The sequence below is a fragment of the Castor canadensis genome, chromosome 2 (genome assembly GCF_047511655.1).
Source record: "Castor canadensis chromosome 2, mCasCan1.hap1v2, whole genome shotgun sequence".
Lineage (NCBI taxonomy): Eukaryota > Metazoa > Chordata > Mammalia > Rodentia > Castoridae > Castor > Castor canadensis.
This window is the reverse complement of record NC_133387.1, coordinates 184,296,942-184,322,795: the sequence shown is the minus strand read 5'-3', so window position 1 is coordinate 184,322,795 and position 25,854 is coordinate 184,296,942. Positions and strand designations below refer to the sequence as shown.

The 25,854-nt window shown below is 39.4% G+C and overlaps 1 protein-coding gene across 1 annotated transcript; it reads left to right on the top strand.

Annotated features, from left to right (window-relative positions):
• The first annotated feature begins 1,379 nt into the window (after positions 1 to 1,379).
• On the top strand, positions 1,380 to 25,562 carry Pafah1b2 (platelet activating factor acetylhydrolase 1b catalytic subunit 2). The gene is made up of 6 exons (XM_074066671.1): positions 1,380 to 1,534; positions 11,553 to 11,640; positions 18,089 to 18,178; positions 19,139 to 19,255; positions 19,822 to 19,944; positions 22,205 to 25,562. The coding sequence occupies exons 2-6, from the start codon at positions 11,560 to 11,562 to the stop codon at positions 22,481 to 22,483; spliced, it is 690 nt and encodes a 229-aa protein (XP_073922772.1). The 5' UTR covers positions 1,380 to 1,534; positions 11,553 to 11,559; the 3' UTR covers positions 22,484 to 25,562.
• The last annotated feature ends 292 nt before the right edge of the window (positions 25,563 to 25,854 follow it).

Below are 25,854 nucleotides of genomic sequence, written 5' to 3'. Positions count from 1 at the left end.
CAAAAAATTATTTCTGGGGCGGGGGGAGGTGGCCCAAATAATGTATACACGTAAGTAAATGTAAAATCGATAAAATAAAATTTATATGCATATGTATTTCTGAGCTACCTCTTTATACCGTCATTTGAGTTTGCAGACACAAATTCTTTTTTTTTTTCATTTTTCTTTTATTATTCATATGCAGACACAAATTCTTTTGAGTAAAACACTTAAAACCACAAACGTTTACTGAGTACCTACTATTGTGTCATATTTCATGTGAACACCTTTAAAGAGTTCTAAGGTGAATCAACAATGAGAAAATCATTTTGTAACAGGACCTTTTGGGGGGATCTGAAAATTAATTTGCTATGTCTGGACATTTTAGGTTCCCAGGTTTTAAAAGTATTCTTAAAAATTTTTATTTTAGTTTAGCAAAACTGCATCCCTGGATCAGTTTGAGAGTACTGGAAGGCTCTGCCTGCTGACCAGCATAGGTCTGAATGAAGTCCACCATCCTTAAAGGGCCAGCTCAGGTGCTGCTCCACCTAACGTTACTCTAGGAAAGCCTGGGCACTGGACACTTCTCTTGCTCCTCCTCTCTGCTCTTGGGGATCCCACATTTATCTAATATTTAGCATATAATCTTTTTTTTTTTTTTTTGGTGGGACTGGGGTTTGAAGCCAAGGCTTGGAGCTTGCTCTAGCACTTGAGTTACACTTCCATTCCATTTTGCTTTGGTTAATTTGGAGATGGAGGCTCCAGAACTATCTGCCTGAGATAGCCTCGAACCTTAATCCTCCTGATCTCAGACTCCAAAATAGCTCGGATTCAGGGGTGGGCCACCAGAGTCCGGCAATAATCTTTACAATATTGACTTTGCACGTCTTCCCCTAAAATGGATGGATCTTTAAGAAAAAAACTGGGGTGCCACTCCATCCCCTCTACGGTATCACCTTTAGAGGAGGTCACCCGGAATATGTGCCTTCATCCCAATAACAGAAATCCCATTCATTAACTTTGGGGCCCTATTTCCTTCCCACTTTCGGCAATCTGATTTATTCCATGGGCGGAGGAGGAAGCCAGGTCGGCTGGATGAGAAGGCAATGGCGTAAGTGTGAGGTCACGCTGCTACATTGTCCCGAATGCCATCTCGGGATGGCATCCATCGCACCACGATGACAGGAACGCAGGATTCAGGGATGCAGCTGCAGGGAAGAAGGGCACCCAAGTCGCATAGACCACCGGCAAAAGACAGGCAAAAGAGAGAACAAAGCTGAGGACCTGGCGGGGCGGGGCACAACACCTGGGCGCGAGCGCACTGAGAGTGAAAGTGAAGAGGGAGCAGCTGCGGTTGGGCGGGGCGGGGGCGGAACTTCCGGAAGCCATTTGCCTGAGTGGCAGGGGAACCGGAAGTGGAGGCGCTGCTGCTGCTGCTGGTGCTGGGGCCGGAGGAGGGACGCGCCGGAGCGGGGCCGCCGGGACTGAGCGAGCGACAGACGCGCCACCCGCCGACGCCGCAGCCTGTTGGGGCCCGCACGGACCCTCTACCTGCGTGAGTGCATCCAGGGTGGCGGGGTACTCGTGGCATAGGGGTGGGAGTGGGAAGGGACTGCGAGGTGTTATTGTGAGAGGCCCGCGACCTCCCCTCCCCCACCCGCCAGCCCCTCCCCCCGCGCTCACCCCCGCCGGCCCTTGGGGGGCCTCGCGCAGGCCTTTGCCGCGGGTTAGCCTGGAGCCTCTTTCCCCGCACCCCACCCCCGAGCCTGTGGACCTTCTCGGCCGCTGGCCGGCGCCCCCTCCCCGTCTTTTCTCGTGGAGCCCGTGGCGGGCGGCAGCGCGCTGCCCATCCTGCACCCCAGTCTCCAAGGCCGCGCGTGCACTCCTGCAGGCGCGCTTCCGGCCTCGGTCGCAGCTGTCGCCTTTCCCCAGCATCCCTGGGGGGTGGGGAAGGTGATGGTGGGGAGCCTCTGACCTTTCCCTCTCATCCCGGCGCAGAGCAGCTCGTTGGTTCTGCCTGTGTGCGTTTCTAAGCCAGTACCCTCTCCTCTTACCCTATTGTTGAAAAGTTCTACTCTTTAGAAACTTCTCTAATACAGTCCACAGATCCGTGTCATGTCTCGGAAGGAGTCCATCTCCTTTTAGAGATGAGCCCCCAGAGACATTGATTTGTTTAGGGGCAACCGGCTAGTTAAGCCAGACAGTGGGTAGGGTTTGGGGATTTTTTTTGTGTTTGTTTTTTGTGTGGGGGATGCTGAGGATCGAACCCAGAGTCTCGTGTATGCTTTGTGCAAGTGCTCTGCCGCTCTGTCTACTGCACCCCACTCCTTGGTGTTTTGTTTGACACAGGATCTCGCTGGCCATCAACTCATCATTTCCCCAGGCTGGCCTCAAACTCAGGAGCCTCCTGCCTTCACCTCCCACATGCTGGGATTACAGAAGTGTACCACTATGCCTGACTTAGTGTTTAGGGTTTTTTTTTTTTTTTTTTAGGTGTGTTTTCCTTCTGGGCCACGTCATTTTAGGTCAGGGATTTGTGGTCTACAGGTTTGATTGGGTCGTCTTAGGGTGACTCACAACCTGCTTTCCGTAGCTCCCAGATCAGCATTGCTTTTCATAATTTAGGAAGAAAATTCAACCCTTGAAGCTTTGCCCTCTTTGTAGAGCTGTCCATGGAGAAAGGAAGGAGTACTTGGATGCTAGGACCTCTTTTTGTACGGCTCTAAATTGGGTGCAGAGGTTGAGGGTTTTCTTTGCCTTGGACATGCATGTGTCTTTCGGTTCTTCCTCTGGGCACATTGTTCCGACATAAAATTGCCTTCTTGTGGGGAGCAGGGGAAGAATTCGTGCATTAAGTTCTTGGCTAGGGCATTTGATAATAGTTATGGATGTGCCGGGTCCTGAGGACCCACTCAGCAGCCACTGAGGCTGAGGATAGTATGAGTGAGGGCCGTCTTCTCTTCAGAATAACCCTACCAACTCTCTGAAGCAAAATCAGGTCTCAGGTCCTAAAGGAGAAACTAAATCTTTTTATTCTTAGTTCAAAATTCTCCATCTGCTTCATGGTTCACACTGAAAAAACATCCAGTTGAGGTTGAGAATTTATACTTCTTTGTTGGAGCTGGTTTCTACACTATGCTGGTATAAGCATCTGGAAATTCTGGTGGTGTTTTGACACAGTCCCAAGTTAAGTAGAGAAGACAGAAAATGCAAGACAGTTGTGCAAGTTGCTTATTCCTCTTCCCACAGCACTCATTTTGATGGACAACTTAAATTGTTTCTCTGAACAGGGCGTTAGTGGCTCACACTTGTTATCCTAGCTACTCCAGGAGACAGTGATCAGGAGAATCATGGTTTGAAGCCAGCCAGGGCAAATAGTTTGTGAGAACTCTTATCTTGAAAAAATCCATCACAAAAAAGGGCTGATGGAGTGGCTCACAGTGTAGGTCCAACACCAGTACCACAACAAAAAAAAGTTTCTCTGGAATATAGTCTGTCCTTGAAAATGGACAAAACTTTTCTTCTTCCCATCTTTTGTCTCCATTCTGCTGGGTTTTTCTTACTGAGCCTGCTGCCTGTGATCTCAGAAGCTAATGACTTGCTGCATGGGGAGATTATTGTGAGTCATCAGTAAGGTGAGATGGGAGTCAAATCAAATCCCTTTCTGTTGGTACTTTTTTTTTTTTTTTTGGGTGATACTGGGGATTGAATCTAGGGCTTTGCTATCACTGAGCTGTAGTCCCAGCCCTCTTCCTGTTTTTAATTTAAATTTTGTTACTGCTCCACTATTGTAAGGATGGCTATGTTATGAAATTGTCCTTTACCTGGGGCAGGAATCCCAGTCACTCAAATTTTTGTAGCTTGCTACAGGCTTCTCTGGAAAGCTCCTGATTATTCATTCTTGTTTTTTGTTATAAAGAATACAACAGTTTATTTTATCTAACTTCAAAACTTGAATCCTCTCAGTATGTAACCCTTTTCAACCTGGTTCATGAAGAAGGTATCACATGAGTTAATGGCTCAGTTTTTCTTTTCTGGGTGTTAAAAAATGTTACCAAGCCATAGGCATCAGTAAAACAGTGAAAGTTACTTTGTATTATAAGGTTTTTGGTTCAGCAAAATAATACAACATCCACACAAAGAAACAAATTTTCACTCAGATACTTTGCCCTTCTAGAGGAAGAAGATGACCTTGTATTCATAGTTAAAGGGAATAAAAAGACTACCAAGTTGGAAGTATATTTTGGTCTTCTCCCAATTATAATTACCTTTTAGTTTTAGACAAGTGACATTTTGTTCCTCAGTGTCTCCATCCATATACTTTCTTCATTTTGCTAGTGAAGAAATTTAGAATTCAGATGGAAGTGTAATGCTATTAGATTTAGGTAGTGATAATAAAAAATGCAAGTGAAACAACTTGATAAACTAAAGTTTATCACTTCTGCATATTGTGTTTTTCTTATAAAACATATCATCGTTTGCTTACAGTAGTTGGTGAAGGCTAGGGATGTAGCTTATAGATAGAGTGCTTGCCTAGCATGTGTGAGGCCCTGGGTTTGATCCCTAGCAACACAGACACACACACACAAGAAAAGAGAAAGAACCCAAAACAGCAAGACAGTAACAGGTTGATCATCCCTAATCCAAAAATCTGAAATGCTCTAAAATCTGAATTTTTTTTTTAAGAAACAAAGTGATGAGACAAGTGGAAAATTCCACACCTGACTTAATGTGATGGGACAGTCAGAACACAAGCCAGCTAACAATGTAAGAAATTGCCTTTGGGCTATATAGATACAAGGTGCATATGAAGCATAAGTGAATTTCTTGTTTAGATTTGGATCCGATCCCCACGATTTCACTTTGTGTGTGCAATATTCCAAAATCCAAAACACTTAACTGTTTTGAACATTTCAGATAAGGGATACCCAACCTGTATATCTCTGGTTTCAAATTTCACCTCCCCTTACTTACCAGCTCTATTATCATGGAACAGATTCCTTACCTTTGATTAAAATAACAAAGCTTCTAGCACAGGGTTTTGTAAATTATAAGCCCTTAATAAACACTGTTATTTTAGATCAGTATAAATTCTGAAGTCCTTGTCTGTCAATTAAATTGTAGATCTAAAGAGTTGTTAAAGTTTATTTAGACCATTGATTTTTAAAAGTGCATACGTTGCCTGGGATGCATAAGATGATACTTTGGAATATAAGGACTTGTTTAACACTTACTTAAAAAGAGGAAAAAGTAAACTTTACTAATAATTTAACATAAATATTAACAATAATTCATATCTATACACAATATTTGTATATTGGGGTGCATTTCAAAAAAAGATTCTGGAATATTCACGTGTTTGGACCCCAGTATTCTGGATCCGTGTGTACTCGTATGCTTTAGTTCTTTTTATGCTTTCCTATGATGCATTCACCTGGCATCTCTGTATCTCCAGTGAGAGAAACCTACTTTGTCAGACAGATTATTTTAGTTTATGCTTATTAGAAATTTATCTCACTATGCTAGGGATGTAGCTAAGTGGTAAGTAAGACATGCTTAGCATGTTACAAGGCCCTGGGTTCAAACTCCATTATCCACTATTCCCAGTTTCCTTAATCTCACTGTACTTTTATCTCTCTTTCTTAAAGCTAGAATTGAACCTAAAGAAACGGTGTATGGAATGTTTTAATAGTTTAAAACAAAAGCAAAATCAGGCCCGGTGTGGTGGTATGTATTCATAATCTAGCTATTCTGGAGATGTATGTAGGAAGATTGTGGACCCAGGCCAGCCCCGAGCAAAAATGCAAGACCGTATCTGAAAAATAAATTTAAAAAGGGGTAGGAGCGTGGCCCAAGTGGTAGACACCTGCCTAGCAAGTGGGAAGCTCTTAGTCCAAACCCCAGTACCAAACAAACAAAAAACAAATGTAACACCCCTGAACTTTAAAACTTACATATGGCAATATTTGACCCTTAAGTCATTTTTCTTTTTCGCTTATGCAGTTTTAATTTTTCTATGCTTTTCTTAGATAATGAAACCCTAAACAAATAGCATAGTCTGATTGGAGATAAACAAACTTCATCTTGTAGTTTTTCCTGATTCTTGTATTTTACATTGATATTTCTAGCTCCGTGTTTAATGTATCTGGATGAATTAGGTATATTGAGTTCCCTTAAGAGTCAGCATGAATTGATTTGTGATCACTAAAATAGATGTGACCTTATTGGGGTCATATCCTTTTCAGTCACTTACACAGATTACCTATATTCTCTGATCTTTGTTTTCTTCATGTTGTAATACTTTTGTGAAGACTGAAGGTAGTATATATAAAACATAGCTTATAGTCTTTCATAGATACCTACTATTTTCTGATTGTTGCAAAAATGATCTAAAGATTTGTATACCCAAGATGTGGATGATATTTTACATTTTCAGTCATATAAGGGCTTAGCCCTCTTATTTCTTTTAGCTCTAATATCATTTAGAGCTAATTTGTATAGTGTTAATTGTATAGTGTTAATATTATTTTCTTCTGTCATTTTGTCATTTTTCATGAGAAGGTATGCTTTTGTGTTTAGGGCTTGGTACGTTTGTGTTTTTTTTTTTTTTTTTAATTCATGAAGAGAAGAAATTGGACTGGAGGTGTGGCTTAAGTGGCAGAATACCTGCTTTGCAAGTATGAAGCCCTGAGTTCAAACTCCAGTCCATCCAAAAAAAAATAATAATAAAAAGGAAGAAATTTATTTCTAACAGTTGTGGAGGCTTGGAAGTCCAAGGTTGAGGGACCAGCACATGGCTTTCTTGTTGCACCATCCCTTAACAGAAAGAAGGGCTAGAAAGTAAGAGAGGGCTGAACTTGTTTTTATAAACAAGCCCATTCTTATTTATTTTTTTCGCAGTACTGGGGGTTAAACTCGGAGCCCATGCTTGTGAGGCAGGACCTCTACCATTTGTGTCACTCCAGTGTTGGGTATTTTTTTTTTTTCCTTTTTGCTTGTTTGATTCCCCCCCACCCCCGCCCCATTTTTACTAGGATATATTGGATGTACAAGGGAATTCATTGTGGCAATTCCAAATAGCCTTACATTGTACATTGTACACAAACCCCTTCCTGTCCCACTTAAAGCAATTGCAAGAGGTTTCATCATTCTATTTCGTATATCTATATGAAGCCATCAACCATATTCCCTCACTTTATCCCCCCATTCACCCTCCCCTTCCCATCAGTACATATTGTACCTATTTTACAGTCCTGTCTTTCATTGATTGCAAAGTCAATATCCAAAGGAGTTTATTGAAGTATCCCTGCTGTGAGTATATTTTACTTTGGTCAGTTCAACCCCTTCCATTACTCTCCCTTACCCATTCCCTCCCACTCCCATTATTCAACAGCTTTCGTTACATATATATATCCTTTACCTGCACAGATGCAGTGTATTTATTTCAATATTGTTGCTTCTCTGTCATTCTGTTTTCCTTTCCCTCCTCCCCCAAGTTCCATAGAGTAGTTCCACTGTTGCAAATACATTTTACATATAAGTTTGTATATAATGTTTGTTTTTGTGTATATGCTTATCTTTTGGATTTATCTTCCACATATGAGAGAAAACATGCGGTCTTTGACTTTCTGAATCTGGCTTCACTTACTATAATGTCCTCCAGTTGCATCCATTTACCTTCAAACCATGTGGTTTCATTCTTCCTTATGGCTGAAAAAAACTGCATTTTTTATATATATATGTGTTTGTGTGTGTGTGTGTGTGTGTATATATATATGCCACATTTTCTTAATCTATTCATCAGTAATTGGGCATCTGGGTTGTTTCTATAGCTTGGCTGTTCTGAACAGTGCTGCAGTAAGCATCATTGTGCAGGTGTCTCTGTTGTATTCCTTCGGATATATCAGATTTGTTGTTCATATGGTTGATGATAGTCATTCTAACTCAAGTGAGATGAAATCTTAGTGTAGTTTTATTTGCATTTCTTTTATAGCCAGGGAAGTTGAGCCCTTCTTCATATATTTATTAGCCATTTGGACCCCTTTTGAGAATTGCCTATTGAATTCATGTGCCCATTTCTTTTTTTTTTTGTACCTAAGATAAGTGCATTTTATTTTTTTTTTCATTTTTCTTTTATTATTCATATGTGCATACAAGGCTTGGTTCATTTCTCCCCCCTGCCCCCACCCCCTCCCTTACCACCCACTCCGCCCCCTCCCTCTCCCCCCCCAATACCCAGCAGAAACTATTTTGCCCTTATTTCTAATTTTGTTGTAGAGAGAGTATAAGCTATAATAGGAAGGAACAAGGGTTTTTGCTGGTTGAGGTAAGGATACAGGGCATTGACTCACATTGATTTCCTGTGCGTGGGTGTTACCTTCTAGGTTAATTCTTTTTGATCTAACCTTTTCTCTAGTACCTGTTCCCCTTTTCCTATTGGCCTCAGTTGCTTTAAGGTATCTGCTTTAGTTTCTCTGCGTTAAGGGCAACAAATGCTAGCTAGTTTTTTAGGTGTCTTACCTATCCTCACCCCTCCCTTGTGTGCTCTCGCTTTTATCATGTGCTCATAGTCCAATCCCCTTGTTGTGTTTGCCCTTGATCTAATGTCCACATATGAGGGAGAACATACGATTTTTGGTTTTTTGAGCCAGGCTAACCTCACTCAGAATGATGTTCTCCAATTCCATCCATTTACCAGCGAATGATAACATTTCGTTCTTCTTCATGGCTGCATAAAATTCCATTGTGTATAGATACCACATTTTCTTAATCCATTCGTCAGTGGTAGGGCATCTTGGCTGTTTCCATAACTTGGCTATTGTGAATAGTGCTGCAATAAACATGGATGTGCAGGTGCCTCTGGAGTAACAGTCTTTTGGGTATATCCCCAAGAGTGGTATTGCTGGATCATATGGTAGATCAATGTCTAGCTTTTTAAGTAGCCTCCAATTTTTTTTCCAGAGTGGTTGTACTAGTTTACATTCCCACCAACAGTGTAAGAGGGTTCCTTTTTCCCCGCATCCTCGCCAACACCTGTTGTTGGTGGTGTTGCTGATGATGGCTATTCTAACAGGGGTGAGGTGGAATCTTAGCGTGGTTTTAATTTGCATTTCCTTTATTGCTAGAGATGGTGAGCATTTTTTCATGTGTTTTCTGGCCATTTGAATTTCTTCTTTTGAGAAAGTTCTGTTTAGTTCACGTGCCCATTTCTTTATTGGTTCATTAGTTTTGGGAGAATTTAGTTTTTTAAGTTCCCTATATATTCTGGTTATCAGTCCTTTGTCTGATGTATAGTTGGCAAATATTTTCTCCCACTCTGTGGGTGTTCTCTTCAGTTTAGAGACCATTTCTTTTGATGAACAGAAGCTTTTTAATTTTATGAGGTCCCATTTATCTATGCTATCTCTTAGTTGCTGTGCTGCTGGGGTTTCATTGAGAAAGTTCTTACCTATACCTACTAACTCCAGAGTATTTCCTACTCTTTCCTGTATCAACTTAAGAGTTTGTGGTCTGATATTAAGATCCTTGATCCATTTTGAGTTAATCTTGGTATAGGGTGATATACATGGATCTAGTTTCAGTTTTTTGCAGACTGCTAACCAGTTTTCCCAGCAGTTTTTGTTGAAGAGGCTGCTATTTCTCCATCGTATATTTTTAGCTCCTTTGTCAAAGATAAGTTGCTTATAGTTGTGTGGTGTGCCCATTTCTTACTGGGTTGTTGATTCTTTGAGATTTTAGTTTTTTGAGCTCCCTGTAGATTCTGTTTATTAGTCCCTTACCAGATGAATAGCTGGCAAAGATTTTCTCCCATTCTGTGGGCAGCCTCTTAAGTCTAGTGACTGTTCTTTTGCTGTGCAGAAGTTTTTTAGTTTAATGCAGTCCCATTTGTCCGTCCTTTCTCTTATTTGCTGAGCCATTACAGTTCTATTTAGGAAGTCATTGCCTATGCCTGTATGTTCCAGTGTATTTCTTACTATTTCCTATAGTTGTTTCAAAGTTTCAGACCTTATATTAAGGTCCTTAATCCACTTTGAATTGATAATTGTACAGGGTTAGAGACATGGATCTTGTTTCAGTTTTCTGCATGCAGATATCCAATTTTCCCAGCAACATTTGTAGAAAAGGCTGACTTTTTTCCATTGCATATTTTGAGCAACTTTGTCAAAAGTCAGGCGGGTGTAGCTGTGCGGGTTCATATCTAGTCTTCTGTTCTGTTCCAGTGGTCTTCATGTCTGTTTTTGTGTCTGTACTTTTGGATTCTGAAAAACGACTACCCTTTGCTAGAGGTGTAACTCAGTGGTAGAGCATTTGGTTCGTGTTCTTAAGGCCCGGGCTTTGATCCCTAGCACTGCAAGAAGGAAAGAGAGAACTGAGGGTGTTGGGAAAGGAGTAAGACCTACTACATTGGCAATCTCTGGTGTGTTTTGTTTATTGTACATGTGTAAAATGACTATACCTCAGTTTTTTGCTTTTTTGTTTTTGGTGATGGTGGTACTGGGGTTTGAACTCAGGGCCTCACACTTGCTAGGCAAGCCCCTTGAGTCACTCTGTCAGCCCTTTTTTGTGTTGGATATTTTTGAGATAGGGTCTTGTGAAGTATTTGCCCAGGGCTAGCTTTGAACAGCTAACCTCCTGATACAAGCTTCCCAAATAGCTAGGATTACAATCATGAGACATTGGTGCCCAGCTTAAGTCAGTCTTTTAGAGAAAGTCAAGCTGTGAAGATGGCAAGGAAAAGAAAAAGATTGCTTATATAGAAAGGATGGCCTCCTTTTCCATAGGCCACAAAACTATAGGTTTTTTCATTTTTGTTGTCTTTGGCATTTGAAATCTGATGCTTAGAGTATGTGTTCTACAGAATTGGTTGAAAATATTCCTGTTTTCCATTTGTCTTTCTATTTTAGCATTTCTAATTTTTCTGAATTGTACTTATTCCTTCTCTCTCATCAGATGTCATATTTGATAATCACCAGAATTTTTTTAGTGGCCTGTTAAAAAACAGAAATACATAGTAAACATTTGTTAAAAACTAGTTCCAAAGCCTGTGACTCGTTTTGTCACAATCTATACTATGGTTATTTGTGTGATGTTTAGTAGTTAGTTGATTCTAATCATTGCTGTAGTAATTCTTTAGCATGTAACTCTAGCAGTGTAAAAGGCTGTCACATAGATTTCCTTGTACTATAAGTGTCTAACTCCTGTATTCGTTATGTGCCATAACATATCATGAAAACCTAATCATGGTTATAAAGTAGATACTTGGAACAGAGGTTTTATGCTTCATCTTAGCCAGAAGACTGAGAAGCAGTGGAGCAGATTTCCTTTTAAATGTGATGCACTGTTCCTAAATGATACTCAAACTTGCCTGGAAGTGTAGCAATACTATATTTTTGGTACTTAAGCAGTTGTGTTCTAGAATTCATCTCTCTTGAAAATAAACCGCAGTTTAGTTTCTGGGAAAAACCCATAATGGAACAAATTGTTGTTTTTCGAACCTAACATGTAATATTTAAGTGAGTGGTAACATACATTCTTATTAATAAGTGAAATATGACATAGACATTTTTCCTCAGGTGTAGAATGAGCCAAGGAGACTCAAATCCAGCAGCTATTCCACATGCAGCAGAAGATATTCAAGGAGATGACAGATGGATGTCTCAGGTAAAATGAGGCGCATGTTAATATATATTACCATGGGATGAGTCTCTTCAGTTTTTAGGGTTATGAGACAGGGGTTTCAACTCAAGATTCACACTTGTAAAGCCACACCTCCACATCCATTTTGCTCTGGTTATTCTTTGGAGATGGGATCTCGAACTATTTGACCAGGCTGGTCTTGAACCACAATCCTCCCTATCTCAGCCTCCCAAGTTGCTAGGATTACAGATGGGAGCCACTGGCATCTGGCAGGTCCTTTGATAATCAGGATTATGATGTCCTTGCAGTGTTGGGTTTTCATTTTGTTTTTTTAAGTAAGGTTGTTTTAGCCCAGGCTGGTCTCAAATTCTCAGTCCCCTTCCTCTACCTCCTGAGTGCGTGCACCATCATGCTTTGAGGTCCTGCCTCTCTCTTTTAATCTGAATCATTTCTGAACCTTTGTTTTTCATGCATTGACAGTTTGGCAGAGTGCAGGCCATTTATTTTATAGACTGTCCTTCAATATGGGTTTGTCCTTCTCATAGTCAAGATTCAGATTTTGCACTTCTGGCAGGTAGGTCAGTGAAGTGATGAGTCCTTAGTGCACCATGTAGAAAACAAGTGGTGTTGGTTTGTCTCATTGATAGTAACTTTAATCATTTGGTTAGGTGCTATTGGCCATAATCAAGTTTTGTTTTTGTTTTTTTCATGGTGTTGGAGTTTGAACTCAGGACCTACACCTTGAGCCACTCCACCAGCCCTTTTTTGGGATTTTTTTTTTTTTTTGGTGGGGGTGGGGAAGGATAGGTTCTTGAGAACTATTTTTGCCTGGGCTGGCCTCAAACCCCAATCCTCTGATCTCTGCCTCTGAGTAGCTAGAATTATAGACATGAGCCACCAGAGCCCTTCTTATTGTAATATGGACACATGGGTTCTTATTCCACTAAGTGAGTTATAATTTATTGCTATTATTATTTTGAAGCCAGTTGCCCCAGGTTTAACAAGTGAGAATTCTTCCAAGCTGGTTTTACTTCCTTTTTGTCTTGATGTGTTCCAATTTTTTTCTAGCACTTTTCTTTTTCAGCATTCTTAGCTTCCATGTACAAGGCCCTGGATTTGATCCCTAGCACTGAAAAAGAAAGTCTTATCTTCCTTTTAGTGAACTGTCATCATTTAACTATTAACTATATTACCTTCATTTGTTTACAACCATATTACCTCTAAAAACAGAGGCAGTATCTAAAAAACAGGTATTATAATCTGTATGATGATAATTTTGCAAAGATTATTGATCAGTTCATTTGAGTGGTGGTATGTTTTTTAAATTATTCTCACATGGATTAGCTGCTTGGTTATTGTTACTAGTTTAGTTATATCCTTTTAAAAGTATTAAGAGCACTGGGCATAGTGGTGCACACCTGTGATCCCAGCTACTCGGGAGGCGGAGATAGGAGGATTGTAGTTCAAAGGCCAGCTGAGGCAAAAAAGTTAGTGAGACCCGATCTCAGAAGCAAACTGTGTGTGAGGGCGTGAATACCAGTGGGGGGGGGGGGCATAAAGAAAGGATGAGGGAAAATGAATATGGTGGAAGTATTTTGTATTTACATATGAAAATAGAACAATGAAACCTGCTGAGACTGTTTTAAGAAGGGGAGAGGAGATAGGGGAGAACGATGGAGGGGATGAATCTAATTAAGATATATTGTAAGCCCTTATGTAAATGTCAGTAATATGCTAATATAAAAAAAGAACAATCTAGGGGTAGTGCTGCTCATCTGTGATCCCAGATCCTTGGGAGGTGGACGTAAAAGCATGAGACCCAATTTGAAAGCAATCTAAAATCAAAAGGACTAGGGGCATAGCTCAAGAAGCCCTGAGTTCAATTCTCAGTACCTCCAAAACAAAAAAACAGCATCAAGAAAGCCAGGTATGGTGGTTCACACATATAATCCCAGCACTCGGGAGACTAAGACAGAAGGATTGAGAATTTGAGGCCAGTCTGACCTACATAGCACAGCCCTATCTCAAAAAAAAAAAAAAATTGTATTAAATACTTTCAGCTGGGCACCAGTAACTCATGCCTATAATCCTAGCTATTAGGGAGGTTGAGATTAGAAGGATCAGGGTTTGAGTCCAGCCCAGGCAAATAGTTTTTGAGACCCCCATCTCCAAAATAATTGGAGCAAAAAGGACTGGAAAGTGACTCAAGTGACAGAGTGCCTGCTTTGCAAGTGCAAAGCCCTGAGTTAAAACCCAGTCCTATCAAAAAAAAAAAACAAAAGAAAGAAAATAACATTCAGCCATGCAAGTCCATAATGAAGAGAAGCCAGGAATTTTTGTGATCATTGACACAACACTAAAAAGAAAAAAGACTCCTATGAAGAACTGTTTTTTCCTTCCCTTTGAGAGAATACAATGATTTAATTTCTGTAGTATCTTTTGCTAAATGGAAGTTGTATTACAGAACATTTTTAACTTAGTGTGACTTTCAGAAACAGAAAATCATGATCCCTGCACAGTGGTTCATATCTGCAAGGCTACAAAGGAAGTGGAGGTTGGAAGGATCACCATTTCAGGCCAGCCCAGGCAAAAGTTAGCAAAAATCCCATCTGAACAAATAAGCTGGGTATGCTGATGGAGATCTGTAATCCCAGCTACAGGAGAGGCATAGGTTTGAGGCTAGAACTAGTTTGATGCAAGACCCAGCCCAGCACTGGTGGCTCACACCTGTAATTGTAGCTACTCAGGAAGCAGAGATCATGAGGATAGAGGTTCAAGGCCAACCTGGGCAAATGGTTTGTGAGACATACCTTGAAAATACCACTCAGCACAGAGAAAAAAAGAAAAGCCTGGAGAGTGGCTTAAGTGGTAGAGAGCCCATCTAGCAAGCATATGGCCCTGAGTTCAAATCTCAACACCGTCAAATAATCTCATTGATTATATTAATTATCCTTTTGAGCCAATCTAACACAGCAACCAAGGTGAAGGAGGAAAATTTGAGCAACATAATAAATGGTGATAATGGTTCCTAATCCAATGGTGTTTATGAATCCTTTCTGTCAGAGAGAGAGAGAAAAGGGCTGAGTTTTCCTTACAGAAGGATTTTAATTAATGTAGAAAGAAGGAGAGAAAAGAAAAATTATCTTGAGACTACCACAGTAATAATAGGCATAGGTGAGATCCATTGATGAGTACTAGAAACTGAATAGTGTTCGCCTCCCCCAAAGTGTCTCTCCCAAAATTACTTTGATGGTTTAACATAGGACCACATATTTTTTTTGACATACCGTTTACCAGCTGGTGGTGCTTATTCCCTCTTACCTTTAGTGTAGGCTGGGATTATTGTCTCGCTTCTAGCAAATAAAATACGAAAAGGAAAAATAAGTTCAGAGCCTGGTGCTTAGTGCTATAGTCACCAGTAATAAGTCAGGTTGATATCATGTACCCTCTGCAACAACAAGGACATACCATCTCCCTGGTAGTGTTCAAGGAAAAAAAAAAAAATCTGTAACCTAAGTCTATCACTAGAAAATATTGGCCAGATCCAAATTGAAGGAGGTTCTGTAAAACACTTAATGACTAGTGTCAAAAGTGTCCAGGTTGCGAAAAACCAAGAAAGATCAGAACACTGTCCTAGGTTGGAAGAGACTAAGGAGTTATGAGGATTAAATGCAGCATAGTCTCCTGAACAGATTCCAGGAACAGAAAAAGTGGGAAACTTGGTAGGAGCTGAATAAACTAGTTTAGTTGATAGTATCTACCAATGTTAATTTATTAGTTTTGATAAATGTGCTGCATTTATGTAGGATACTAACACTGCAGAAGCTGAGAGAATGCATGGCATATGGAAATGCATTTTTGTAGCTCTTCTACAGGCCTAAAGTTGAAGTCAAACATTTTTTTTTTTAAAAAGAAAAAATGTAACACAATCATGACTAAAGCAAGTATTGAGATGATCCTCAGTAGTACCTGTAAAGTACAGTGTCCTTTCATAGCCATGGGAGATTGGTTTCAGGATCCCTTCCCAGTACTAAAATACATGGGTGTAAGTTCCTTACTTACCATAGTGTAGTATTTGCATATAACCTATAAAATTTCTCCTATATACTTTAAATCATTCTAGATTACTTCTGATATCTAATACAATGTAAATGCTATATGCAAATAGTCATACTGTATTATTTAGGTTAAAGACAAAATAAGTCTTTACATATTCCATAGACACAATTTTGTCTCAAATATTTTTGTTCTTGGTTGGTTGAATCCTCGGACAGAGAACCCAATCCTCGGACAGAGAACCCAAGAGTATGGAGTGCCGATTGTGTTCTCAAAATACCAACTCTGAGTGGGAAGTGACACATCTGTAATCCTAGCATTTAGAAGGCAGAGGCAGGAGGATTGTGAGTTTAAGGTCAGGCCCTGCCCCCCACCCCAATCTCAAAAGAGAAAAAAAAATCCATCCAGAATCTAGACTAAATTACCACTTTTCAGGAAATACATGAGGCAGATGAACATTTTTGCCACCACTACAAGAATGTAATCAGCAAAATTTATCAGAGATGATATAGGTCTAATAATTGTACTTTTTAAAAAGTGAATTTGACCTCCACTTAGAAAGCTGAGGCAGAAAAATGGTGAGTCAGACCCTGACTCACAACAAAAATAAATGAGTAATTAAATTTGGGTGATAGTATCAGAGGAAGGAGGAATATGTAGATTAGAAGGAACTTAAGAAACAAATTTTTATATCTTATTTTATTAAAAAAAAAAAAAAACATAAAAATTGAGATGTTGAATTTGGACCAAACCATGGCTTGGTTATTTGTTGATTAAGAAGTACTGTTAATTTTTTTTGGAGTAAAATTACTATTGTGGTTGTATTTTTAAAATACCTTGTAATAGTTACATATTGATATATTTATCATATGAAAAATACAAGTAAATTTTTTCATTACAGTGAATTGGAGACTGACAAAAATAGACTACTATTAAATCCATCACTAGGAAGAAAAACTAAATTAAAATAAAATAATGAGTTGGTGGATGCATTAATTCAATGTTCCCAGACCTTTTTGTTCTAGTTTATTTTTTAGATGGGATTTTGCACTTTTGCCAGTCTTGGACCAAGATCCTCCTACCTCTGCCTTGTGAGTAGTTGAAATTGCAGGCATATACTACCACACTAAGCTTGTTTTTTGAGATACGGTCTCACTTTTTTGCCTGCCCTGGCCTTCAACTTTCATCCTCCTATCTACACCTCCCAAGTGTAGCTAGGATTACAGTAAAGTTCATTTTAAAAAGCATTTTAGCTGGGTACTGTGGCTGCTCCAGTAGTCCCTGCTGGGGAGCCCAAAGCAGGAGGACCAAGAGTTCAAAGCCAGCCTGGCAACTTAATGATTAAAGGGGTATTTAAAATTATGAGAAGCAGGACTGGAGGCATGGCTCAAGCAGTAGAGCACCTGCCTAGCAAGCACACAGCCCTGAGTTCCAACCCTTGTACGTACAAAGGATGGGGGTGGGGAGCCCATTTCACCAGGACCATACTACACATGCTCCCCAGTGCTACATGTAAAAACAACAATAAAAAAGAAGGAAAAACAGAAGCATTCCAGCACTAGGTCATAAACACTGCTTATAAACTTGAATTAGACTAAAAAGGATTGAGTTCTGGTTTACTAATATATTACATTTGAAAGTTAACAAAGTCCACATTGAAAACATCCAAAAGCTAGGTGTGGTGATCCGTGCCAGTAATCCCAGAATTGGAAGACTGAGGCAGGAGACTGCAACTTCACGGCCACCCTGGGCAATGTAGTGAATTCAAGGTTAGCCTAAACTACTTAGTGAGACCTTTCTCAAAAAGAAAAAAAAAACCAGACAAAATACATGGATCTTCATTGAAGCCTAGTTCAAAAAACAGATACAATTTAACTCTTAAAGCGCCTGGAAAGATTGTAGATTAAATGTTAGATGTTAATAGGATATTGTTCAGTTTCTTAGTGTGGTGATACTTTAGGGTTTCAGAGAATAATATTTTTAGATGCATGCTTAAAGGGGTAAAAAATCATGTCTGCAACTTACTTTCAAATGATTTAGCAAACACACACAGAGAAGAGATATAGTAAACCTGGAAAATGACCTAACAAAAGTTTGAGGAAAACTTACAAAAGCATATGAAATGTATTTTTCTATTCTGGTTTCAGTAGAATTCTGGTTTTCTTAAACATAGTAGAATGATTAGTATGCCAGAGTAAGAAGACATTTCTATTTACAGAAAGGGAGGAATAAGCCTTAGGTATGCGTGTATGTACGTGTGGTGCTGGGGATGGGTGGGGACCTCGAACATGCTAAGCATGCACACCCCCCGCCCAAAAAGAAACAGTGTCTGGTTGGACAAGCAGTTCTTTCTAAGCCAAGAAATATCATAGGAAAAAAATACCAGTCTCTAAGTTTTCTTTCTTCTTCACATCAGCACAACAGATTTGTCCTCGACTGTAAAGACAAAGAGCCTGATGTACTCTTCGTGGGAGACTCCATGGTACAGTTAATGCAGCAGTACGAGGTAAAGGGGGAGGAGAGGGTAAGGGTGGTTTTGGCTACTAGAGTATGTCCTTTAATTACTAAAGAACGCTCATTCTGAGCTGACCCTTTAAACTTTGTCATGACTCACAGAGAAGCTATAGTTCAGATATAAGGAAAATCAGACCTACCTGATGGGATTTTTTTGTGCTACCAAGTATGATGAAACAAAGAAAAATGTTAGTGTTAGTTGTAATTAAATGTCCTTTTTTTTTTGCTCTGGCTTTCAAGAAGCTTGATGTTATGTTTGTTTATTTATATTTATTCTATTTGTGGTCTTCCATTGTTTGTGCTTGTTTATTCATATTTGTCCTTGTCATGATTCTTGTTATTTGCAGTGTCTTACTTTATATAGTTTTGTAGTGAGGTGTTCCAAATCTTTTTAGGTTAGACATTCTTTCAAGGGAAATTTGAAAGAAATGATAGCTTTATTTCTTTTTGGCTTCTGCAATCTTAAATTTCATCATCTCATGTTTCTCCTCCCTATTATTTTTTAAACAGTAGAATTAATAGGTAGGATGGTTTATTGAGTTGACAACCTAATTTAAAATGTTAGTATCTCTTTGGGGCATCAGATTGAGTTGACTCAGTTCTTGAGCTGAGACCCAGTACTGCATTAGACTGAAAGCTGGGCTCTGTGGCTCATGCTTGCAATCTTAGCTACTCATCACAAAAGAAGGCTGGTGGAGTGGCTCCAAGGTGTAGGCCCTGAGTTTAAGCCCTAGTACTGCAAAAAAAAGAAAAAGAAAAAAAAAAAAAAAGGACCGAGTGACATAGTGCCATCCTCAAAGCCCTTTAAAAAGTGGATGGCACGTCATTTTCAGTGTGGAGTTGCAGTAGAGAAAGTGAGAATGGTCATCCTTGATGTCTCACAACACTTTTCAATGGAAGGGCTTCATTTCCCACTGCTTTTAGCTTAACTAAGTCAAGTTTTTCTCTTTAGATATGGCGAGAGCTTTTTTCCCCACTTCATGCACTTAATTTTGGAATTGGGGGAGATACAACAAGACACGTTTTATGGAGACTAAAGAATGGAGAACTGGAGAACATTAAACCTAAGGTGAGGGGGGTACGGGTGTAGGGGGCTTGTCTAGTGAACATGAGGCCCTGCCCAGTTCAAGCCCCAGTATGGCCAAAAACATAAAAATAAACCTATGGTGAAATGAAACTTAGTTTTTTAAAAGATATCATTAATCTTGGGACTTCAAATTAAATTCGTAAATTGTTTAAGATGGCTTCTTTAAAGCACTATTAACTGTTGCTTTGCTTCACTTCATGCCTCTTTCAGGTAAACTATATTGTCATTTCCTAAGAATAGACTAAAACATATTTTTTGTTGCATTTTAAGAGCTTAGTTTCCAACTCTGTGATAGAATTTTTTCCTGTTTCCTTCTGATGTAATTTTGCCTCTTTAATATTAATCTACTTGGAATTTATACTGATACATGATATGAAGCATAAATTAGTGTGTAATGTAGCTGCCAAGTTGAAATCAGCCAACGCCATCTGAGAAGTTCATCTTTCTCTGATTTTTGAAATAACATTTTCCTTTAGGTGTTAGACATTCTTTTGTTCCTGAATAGTCCTTATAAATACTTCTCCCTCTTTTTTCTTCCTCCATTGTAGGTCATTGTTGTCTGGGTAGGAACAAACAACCATGAAAATACAGCAGAAGAGGTGGCAGGTGGGATCGAGGCCATTGTACAGCTTATCAACACAAGGCAGCCACAGGCCAAAATCATCGTATTGGTAAGTAGTGTTTGGGTGGGTGCAGACTTCACTGTCAGAGGAATCTTTGGGTGGAAGTCTATGATACTGCTGTTGGCCTGATAGATGTGGTGTTCTGTTCCACTGTTGATTCATTAAAGATGGTATATTTATTTGAATCTCTAAATTGTCTGAATCCCCCATACGTCAGTAGAAAAAGGGACACTTCAAAAATCTTACTTGAACTTGGTGCCATTGGTTTATATTTGTAACCCTAGTAATTTGTGAGGCTGAGATTAGGAGGATAGTGGTTTGACACCAGCTCAGGGAAATAGTTTGCAAGACCCCACCTCCAAAATAACCAGAGCAGGCTGGTGGAGTGGTTCAAGTGGTAGGGTGCCTGCTTAGCAAGTGTGAGGCCCTGAGTTCAAACCCCATACTACCAAAAACCAAACCAAAACAAAACCAGAGCAAAATGGACTGGAGGCGTGGCTCAAGGGGTAAAGCCCCTGCTTTGCAAGCGCAAAGCCTTGAGTTCAAACCCCAGTCCTGCCAAAAAAAGAAAGAAAAAAAATTACTAACTTGAACAGAAAGTACTAGCTTTTTGAAAATTAAAGCAATAATTCTTTGTGGTCTCAAAGATGAATACTAGATGTGAGGGCAGTCTGGCTGCGACATCTTTCACCCCATTGGTGGTCAGGGTGTATTTGATTGATCTGGTTGGCTAGGCGGTTGTCCCTTCCTTGCTCCACGTGCTCCTGAAGCTGTGTACTTAGTCAAAGAGGACAACCAGCCCAGATAGTAGGTCAGTTTTTCAATCTAGGGTACATGAGTAGCTGCAATCCCCTGCTAGAACTTCCAAACAAGCTCTCACACATGAATACCTGTCTTTTTCAATGTAAAAGACTAGTTGTAGGTATTCTTAGATCACTTTGAAACTATGTCTTTTAATGAGATGGTGTTAAGAAGGTGGCGAGGATTACTGTAGAAGGCACTATCGTGTGTCCTGAGAATATAAAAATGAATGATGTAATCCCTCTCAAGGAACCCACAGTCTAGTGGATAGTGACAGCAATGTGAAAAGAGAATTACTATATTGTTATAGTGTACGCTCATAGGAGTAAGAGGAGCACATGGTTGACATCTTTAAAGAATGTATTGGTCTCCAGACATATAAGGAAAAGTACTTAACCATATATGTAGTTGGAAAAGGGCTGAAAGAAAACTGAAATAAGACAGTTGTTAGGTGAATGGTTTAGGAATGTAATTTGTTTTGTTTCTTTTAACATTAAAAATCAAAGGAGAAAAAAAGCACACAGCAGATCCTTAATACGTTAAGGGAAATGCTGTGCAAATACATGAACTATCTTTCTCATCCTTGCCTGAGAATCCCAGTAGATAGGTTGCTGTTATTGTAGCTTAATCATTCAGGACTTTGATTGCTGTGGTATTCTCTGAAAATCAGAACAAAGTGTACATTGTTCACTGGTCATCTTTCCTGGTTGCTCATTATATCTCAGACTTTGATATGTCAACATTGAGGACTGTTTCTCTGTTAACTGTTAGGTACAGAGCCTTATACTTTTAATGGTATTGCAAGCTAGAGTTTGGAATTGACTTCACTGTTGGAAAGCTTAACACCATCTGAGGAACTTAAAAGAATAGAAGGCAGCGGATCAGGGTAGTAGATAATTCTCTGTAGCTCTCTTTAATTTTTTTTGTAAAATACCCACAGAAAATCTATTTTCATGAAGTAAAAACCTCTTACCTCTTATCTTTCTCCTGTAGTAGAAACTGATGACAAAACTTTTGCCTGAATAACAGTAACTTGTATGTGTGACATCACTAGGTATCGACCAACTAAAAGGTTAGGGGTATCTGAAAATATTTCTATAATGGGATCGGTTATCTATAAAGATACTTCTCCTTTGAATGATAAAACCTTGCTCTTGGGTATAATAATGGGCAGTTCTCTTTAGTAGGAGAACAGGCATCTGATTTATCTGAAAATTATATTAGATCATTAACATATAAGTGAAGAATGAATTTAGGATACATTGTTTTAGATTAGGAAGAGTACTGAGCCAAAGTAAGTTTCCTGAAGGGGATAGGAGGAGGAGGAACACATAAAGAAACTGAGAAGGACCGGTCAGCTTTGTTAAAACTAATCTAGTCCAGTGTTAGAGATCTCAAAGGTTAAAACAATGCTAAGTGGAGCAGGTATTCCAGGAATATCTAAAATCACAAATAGAGAAAAACAAGTGAATGTTCTCATTTAATGTTCTTCTCTGCTCTGCCCCAGGGTCTGTTACCTCGCGGTGAGAAGCCCAACCCCTTGAGACAAAAGAATGCCAAGGTGAACCAGCTTCTCAAGGTTTCCCTGCCGAAGCTTGCCAATGTGCAGCTCCTGGATACAGATGGGGGCTTCGTGCACTCGGACGGTGCCATCTCCTGCCATGACATGTTTGATTTTCTGCATCTCACAGGAGGGGGATATGCAAAGATCTGCAAACCCCTCCATGAACTGATCATGCAGTTGTTGGAGGAAACACCCGAGGAGAAACAAACCACCATTGCCTGACTGGCTCCTGTCAGTGTTAATAGTATCCAGCTTCCTCAGATCAGTTATATCACTGGCACTACAGAATCCTCTTTCTTAAGGCACTTTGCATTGTAGAATGTTCCCGGATGTTCATATCTAGTGTTTGAAGGGGAGGAAGGATTTAAACTGGTCCTGTATATAGGTTTGTTTAACACAGGAGAAAAATTAGCCAAGGAAGAGTGTTTAAATTTATTTGAAACCAGAAGGGGACTTTCAGTTGTATGTATGACACGTTCATTAAATTATCACTCCTTTTCCTAGGACAACATCAAGCCTAAGTACTAAATAATATGAACATTCTTTTTTTGGCCTTTTTTTTCTGTGGATTATGTCTTGTAATAATTGTCAGAATGCACACCTACTCGGCTTTAAAACAAATGTCTCCCCCCTCCCCCCAGTTTTTAAATCCATAACTTAGTCTTTTGTTATTAATTTGTTTTCCTCATGTACCCTCAGTATTTTCTTAACATATAGCATCAGATTAAACATGCTTGTTTCTCCAATATAGGAGATGCTATAGTTAAAGTGAATTTGTTCCACTCTTAATCTTTCCCATGTGTAGCAGTGAGAAACAGGTTTTGTCTCCTTGGGGGAACTCTTGGAGGGTATTGTTTTTATGCTGCATGCTGCTGAATATCATGTCTATGATAGGCCCATGCATGCAGCCTTCCCCTTTCCTCTTCTCCCTCTCATCCCCCTGCAATTTCTCTTTCTCTTTTTTTTCTTCTGGTTCTTACATTATAAACTTTTAACACATTTTTTACCTAGGACCTCTTTTGTTGGAAGTATAAGTCCCCAGCCAGTTACTCTCATGATGATATTACTGATGTATAACTCATTCTTGTGTGGTGGTCTGTGCTGTAGAGTCTGTGTAGTATTATCCATATTCAGAGTTCTGATTTGTTTTTCCAGTAAAACCTGTTAAAGTTTCCTTTTCTGGAAAAAAAAAATTAGAACGTTGTTTCCCATTTCATAATGCCTGACATTATTTCAAGTTTTATAGTATCTTAAGGTGTATATTTTATTATTCTTATTTTTGTTTTGAGTGCTGGGGATCAAACCCAGGGCTTAGCATATACTAAGTAAGTGCTCTACAACTGAGCTACACCCCAGCCCAATTTTTTAAATTGGTTTAGTTTTTAAATTCTGTCAGTTAAAAAGTTTGGCTTTTTCCATGGTGAAACAGTAAAGCTGCTCTCAGGATAGACAGTCTACCTTTTTCTTACCATTTTAGTAAAAAAGAACTAGGTTCATTTAACTTTTAAGGTTTCTTATTAATGTGTCTTCATCTGAGGATTTCTTTCAAGAGAGCTCTTTATAATCTTAATAGTTTACTTGAGCTACATGAACTGCTATTTAAAAGAATAATGGACCGCTAGATTGTTTATTGTCCAGTATGCTTGTAGAATGTGTACAAACTGGACCAGGATGGGTGCTGAAGTACCCCATCAAAATGTGCTCTGTAGTGATTCTGCTCAGTGCTCACACTCAGTGACTGAGGTTTGTGCTTTACATTCTCCCTGCTAAGCAAATGGTAGGGCTGTGTGTTGGAGGACTTGCTGACTTGTGCTGAGATCCACTTCTGACTGAGGAGGATATGACTTGGGATGGGTTATTCTTGTTGAGCCTCTTTCTAGGAATTTGTTTTGTCTTATCTTTTTTTAAAAAAACAAAAACAAAAAACATAGTTTTCTGAATGTATCATGTTTTCATTAGTAACAGAAAGTACACATGGTATTTACTAAACTTGTTTACTATATTAAAATTTCCTTTTTATTTTTAGCAGCCCAGGTTTTTGAGTTTTCAAGACAGATTGTTTTCTTAGCTGAGGTATCACTGCAGGAAGGAAATTTAATTAAGCCAAAATTTTTGTGTGTAAAAAGACAGTTTTCTATCCAGGTCTTTCTGTGTGTGTCAGAGAGTGGGAGTAAGGTCCAAACAAATCCATTAGGTAACTCCTGCAGCATGCGCTTTTAGCTTCTGTCTTGACTGAGGATCAAATAATCCCTTTGTGAGCTGGCCTTCAGTCCTCTGCTTATGTGTATACACCTCAGATGTTACTACATTTTACATCTACCAGAGCTATTCAAGCAGTAGTATTTGAACTACTAGCCTTTCAAATAAAATTCTGCCCCATTGCTAATGTGCAGGTTGTTGAGTCCACTGTCATTTCTTGCCAGATTTCTTTTCATTGCTTTAGGCAAAAAGTATGAATCAGTTTGTCTTTCTTGACATCCTAGTTTGCTTTAGTGGCAGAACTTACTGCTTAGTCTGTACTTTAAAAGATGGATTTAATGCACTGCCCATGAGAAATGGCATATGGCCTAGTTTGTTACTGTGATTAAGGGGTCAACTTACCAGGCAGCTAGCAGATAACTTTTATCTGTCTATTCCTGCTGCATGGCAGCCAGTGATGCAACTATAAAAATGTCTGTGGTCCTCCTTAGAAAGTGACAGGCTGAAGACGCACCGTAAAGGGTGATCACTGCAGGTTGTGCCCCCTGTGCTATGGGTAACTTGCTCTGGACACGTGCTCCAGCTGCCACCTTTTGTCTATTTAGGACATGTGCCCAAACCTGAATCTTCGGACAAAAAATTTAACAAATCAAATCTTGAGTAGCTCTTGCCCTCTTCTTAAAAGTTGTAACTTGCATTAAAAAAAGTCCCAACATTCTATTTTTATTTTTTTAACCTAGCCATTATTTACAGTTGTATGCTAAAGCCTGAAATACTGTCTGTGCTGTGGTGTATGAACATTGCCAATTTTATATTTATTGCAGTGAAGAAGAAACTAAAAATATATGAAAAGGAGGAGTGTGTCCAGGCTCCTGAATATGTGTGCTGCATGTGGGAGCAGTAAGTAGGGGTCTCTTGGAAAGAGGCTTTTTGGAGAAGGGCCCCAGGCTTCCCATGTTGTTCCCCTCTGGGATCACTGCTGCTGGCTGACTGAACCTCCCTACGGGGAGTTTGTGACTCTGCTTTGGCAAAGTTTCCTTGACTAGTAGAATTCATTCTGTTTAGTGCATATTTCAATATAAATGTCAACATTTCACTCAAACTTGATGTCTTTCTGTCTCCTTTATCATAGTTTGGATTTCATGGAAAAAAGGATGTTTTTTCTTGCCTTACCATAAGCAAATAGGATATACTTCTATCATCTTTCTTTTTTGTGGAACTGAATTTACTAAACTGACTCATTCTTCTCTGGGGGTAGGATGGGGTGAGTAATTACAAGGAATTCTGAGTTGTAGATGAAGGGACAGTTGTCAAATGGAATGTTTCAGATTGGCCAAGAGTATCTGGTAATTAAATGTAACCCTTAAACATAAACTGACCTTTTGATCCCTAAA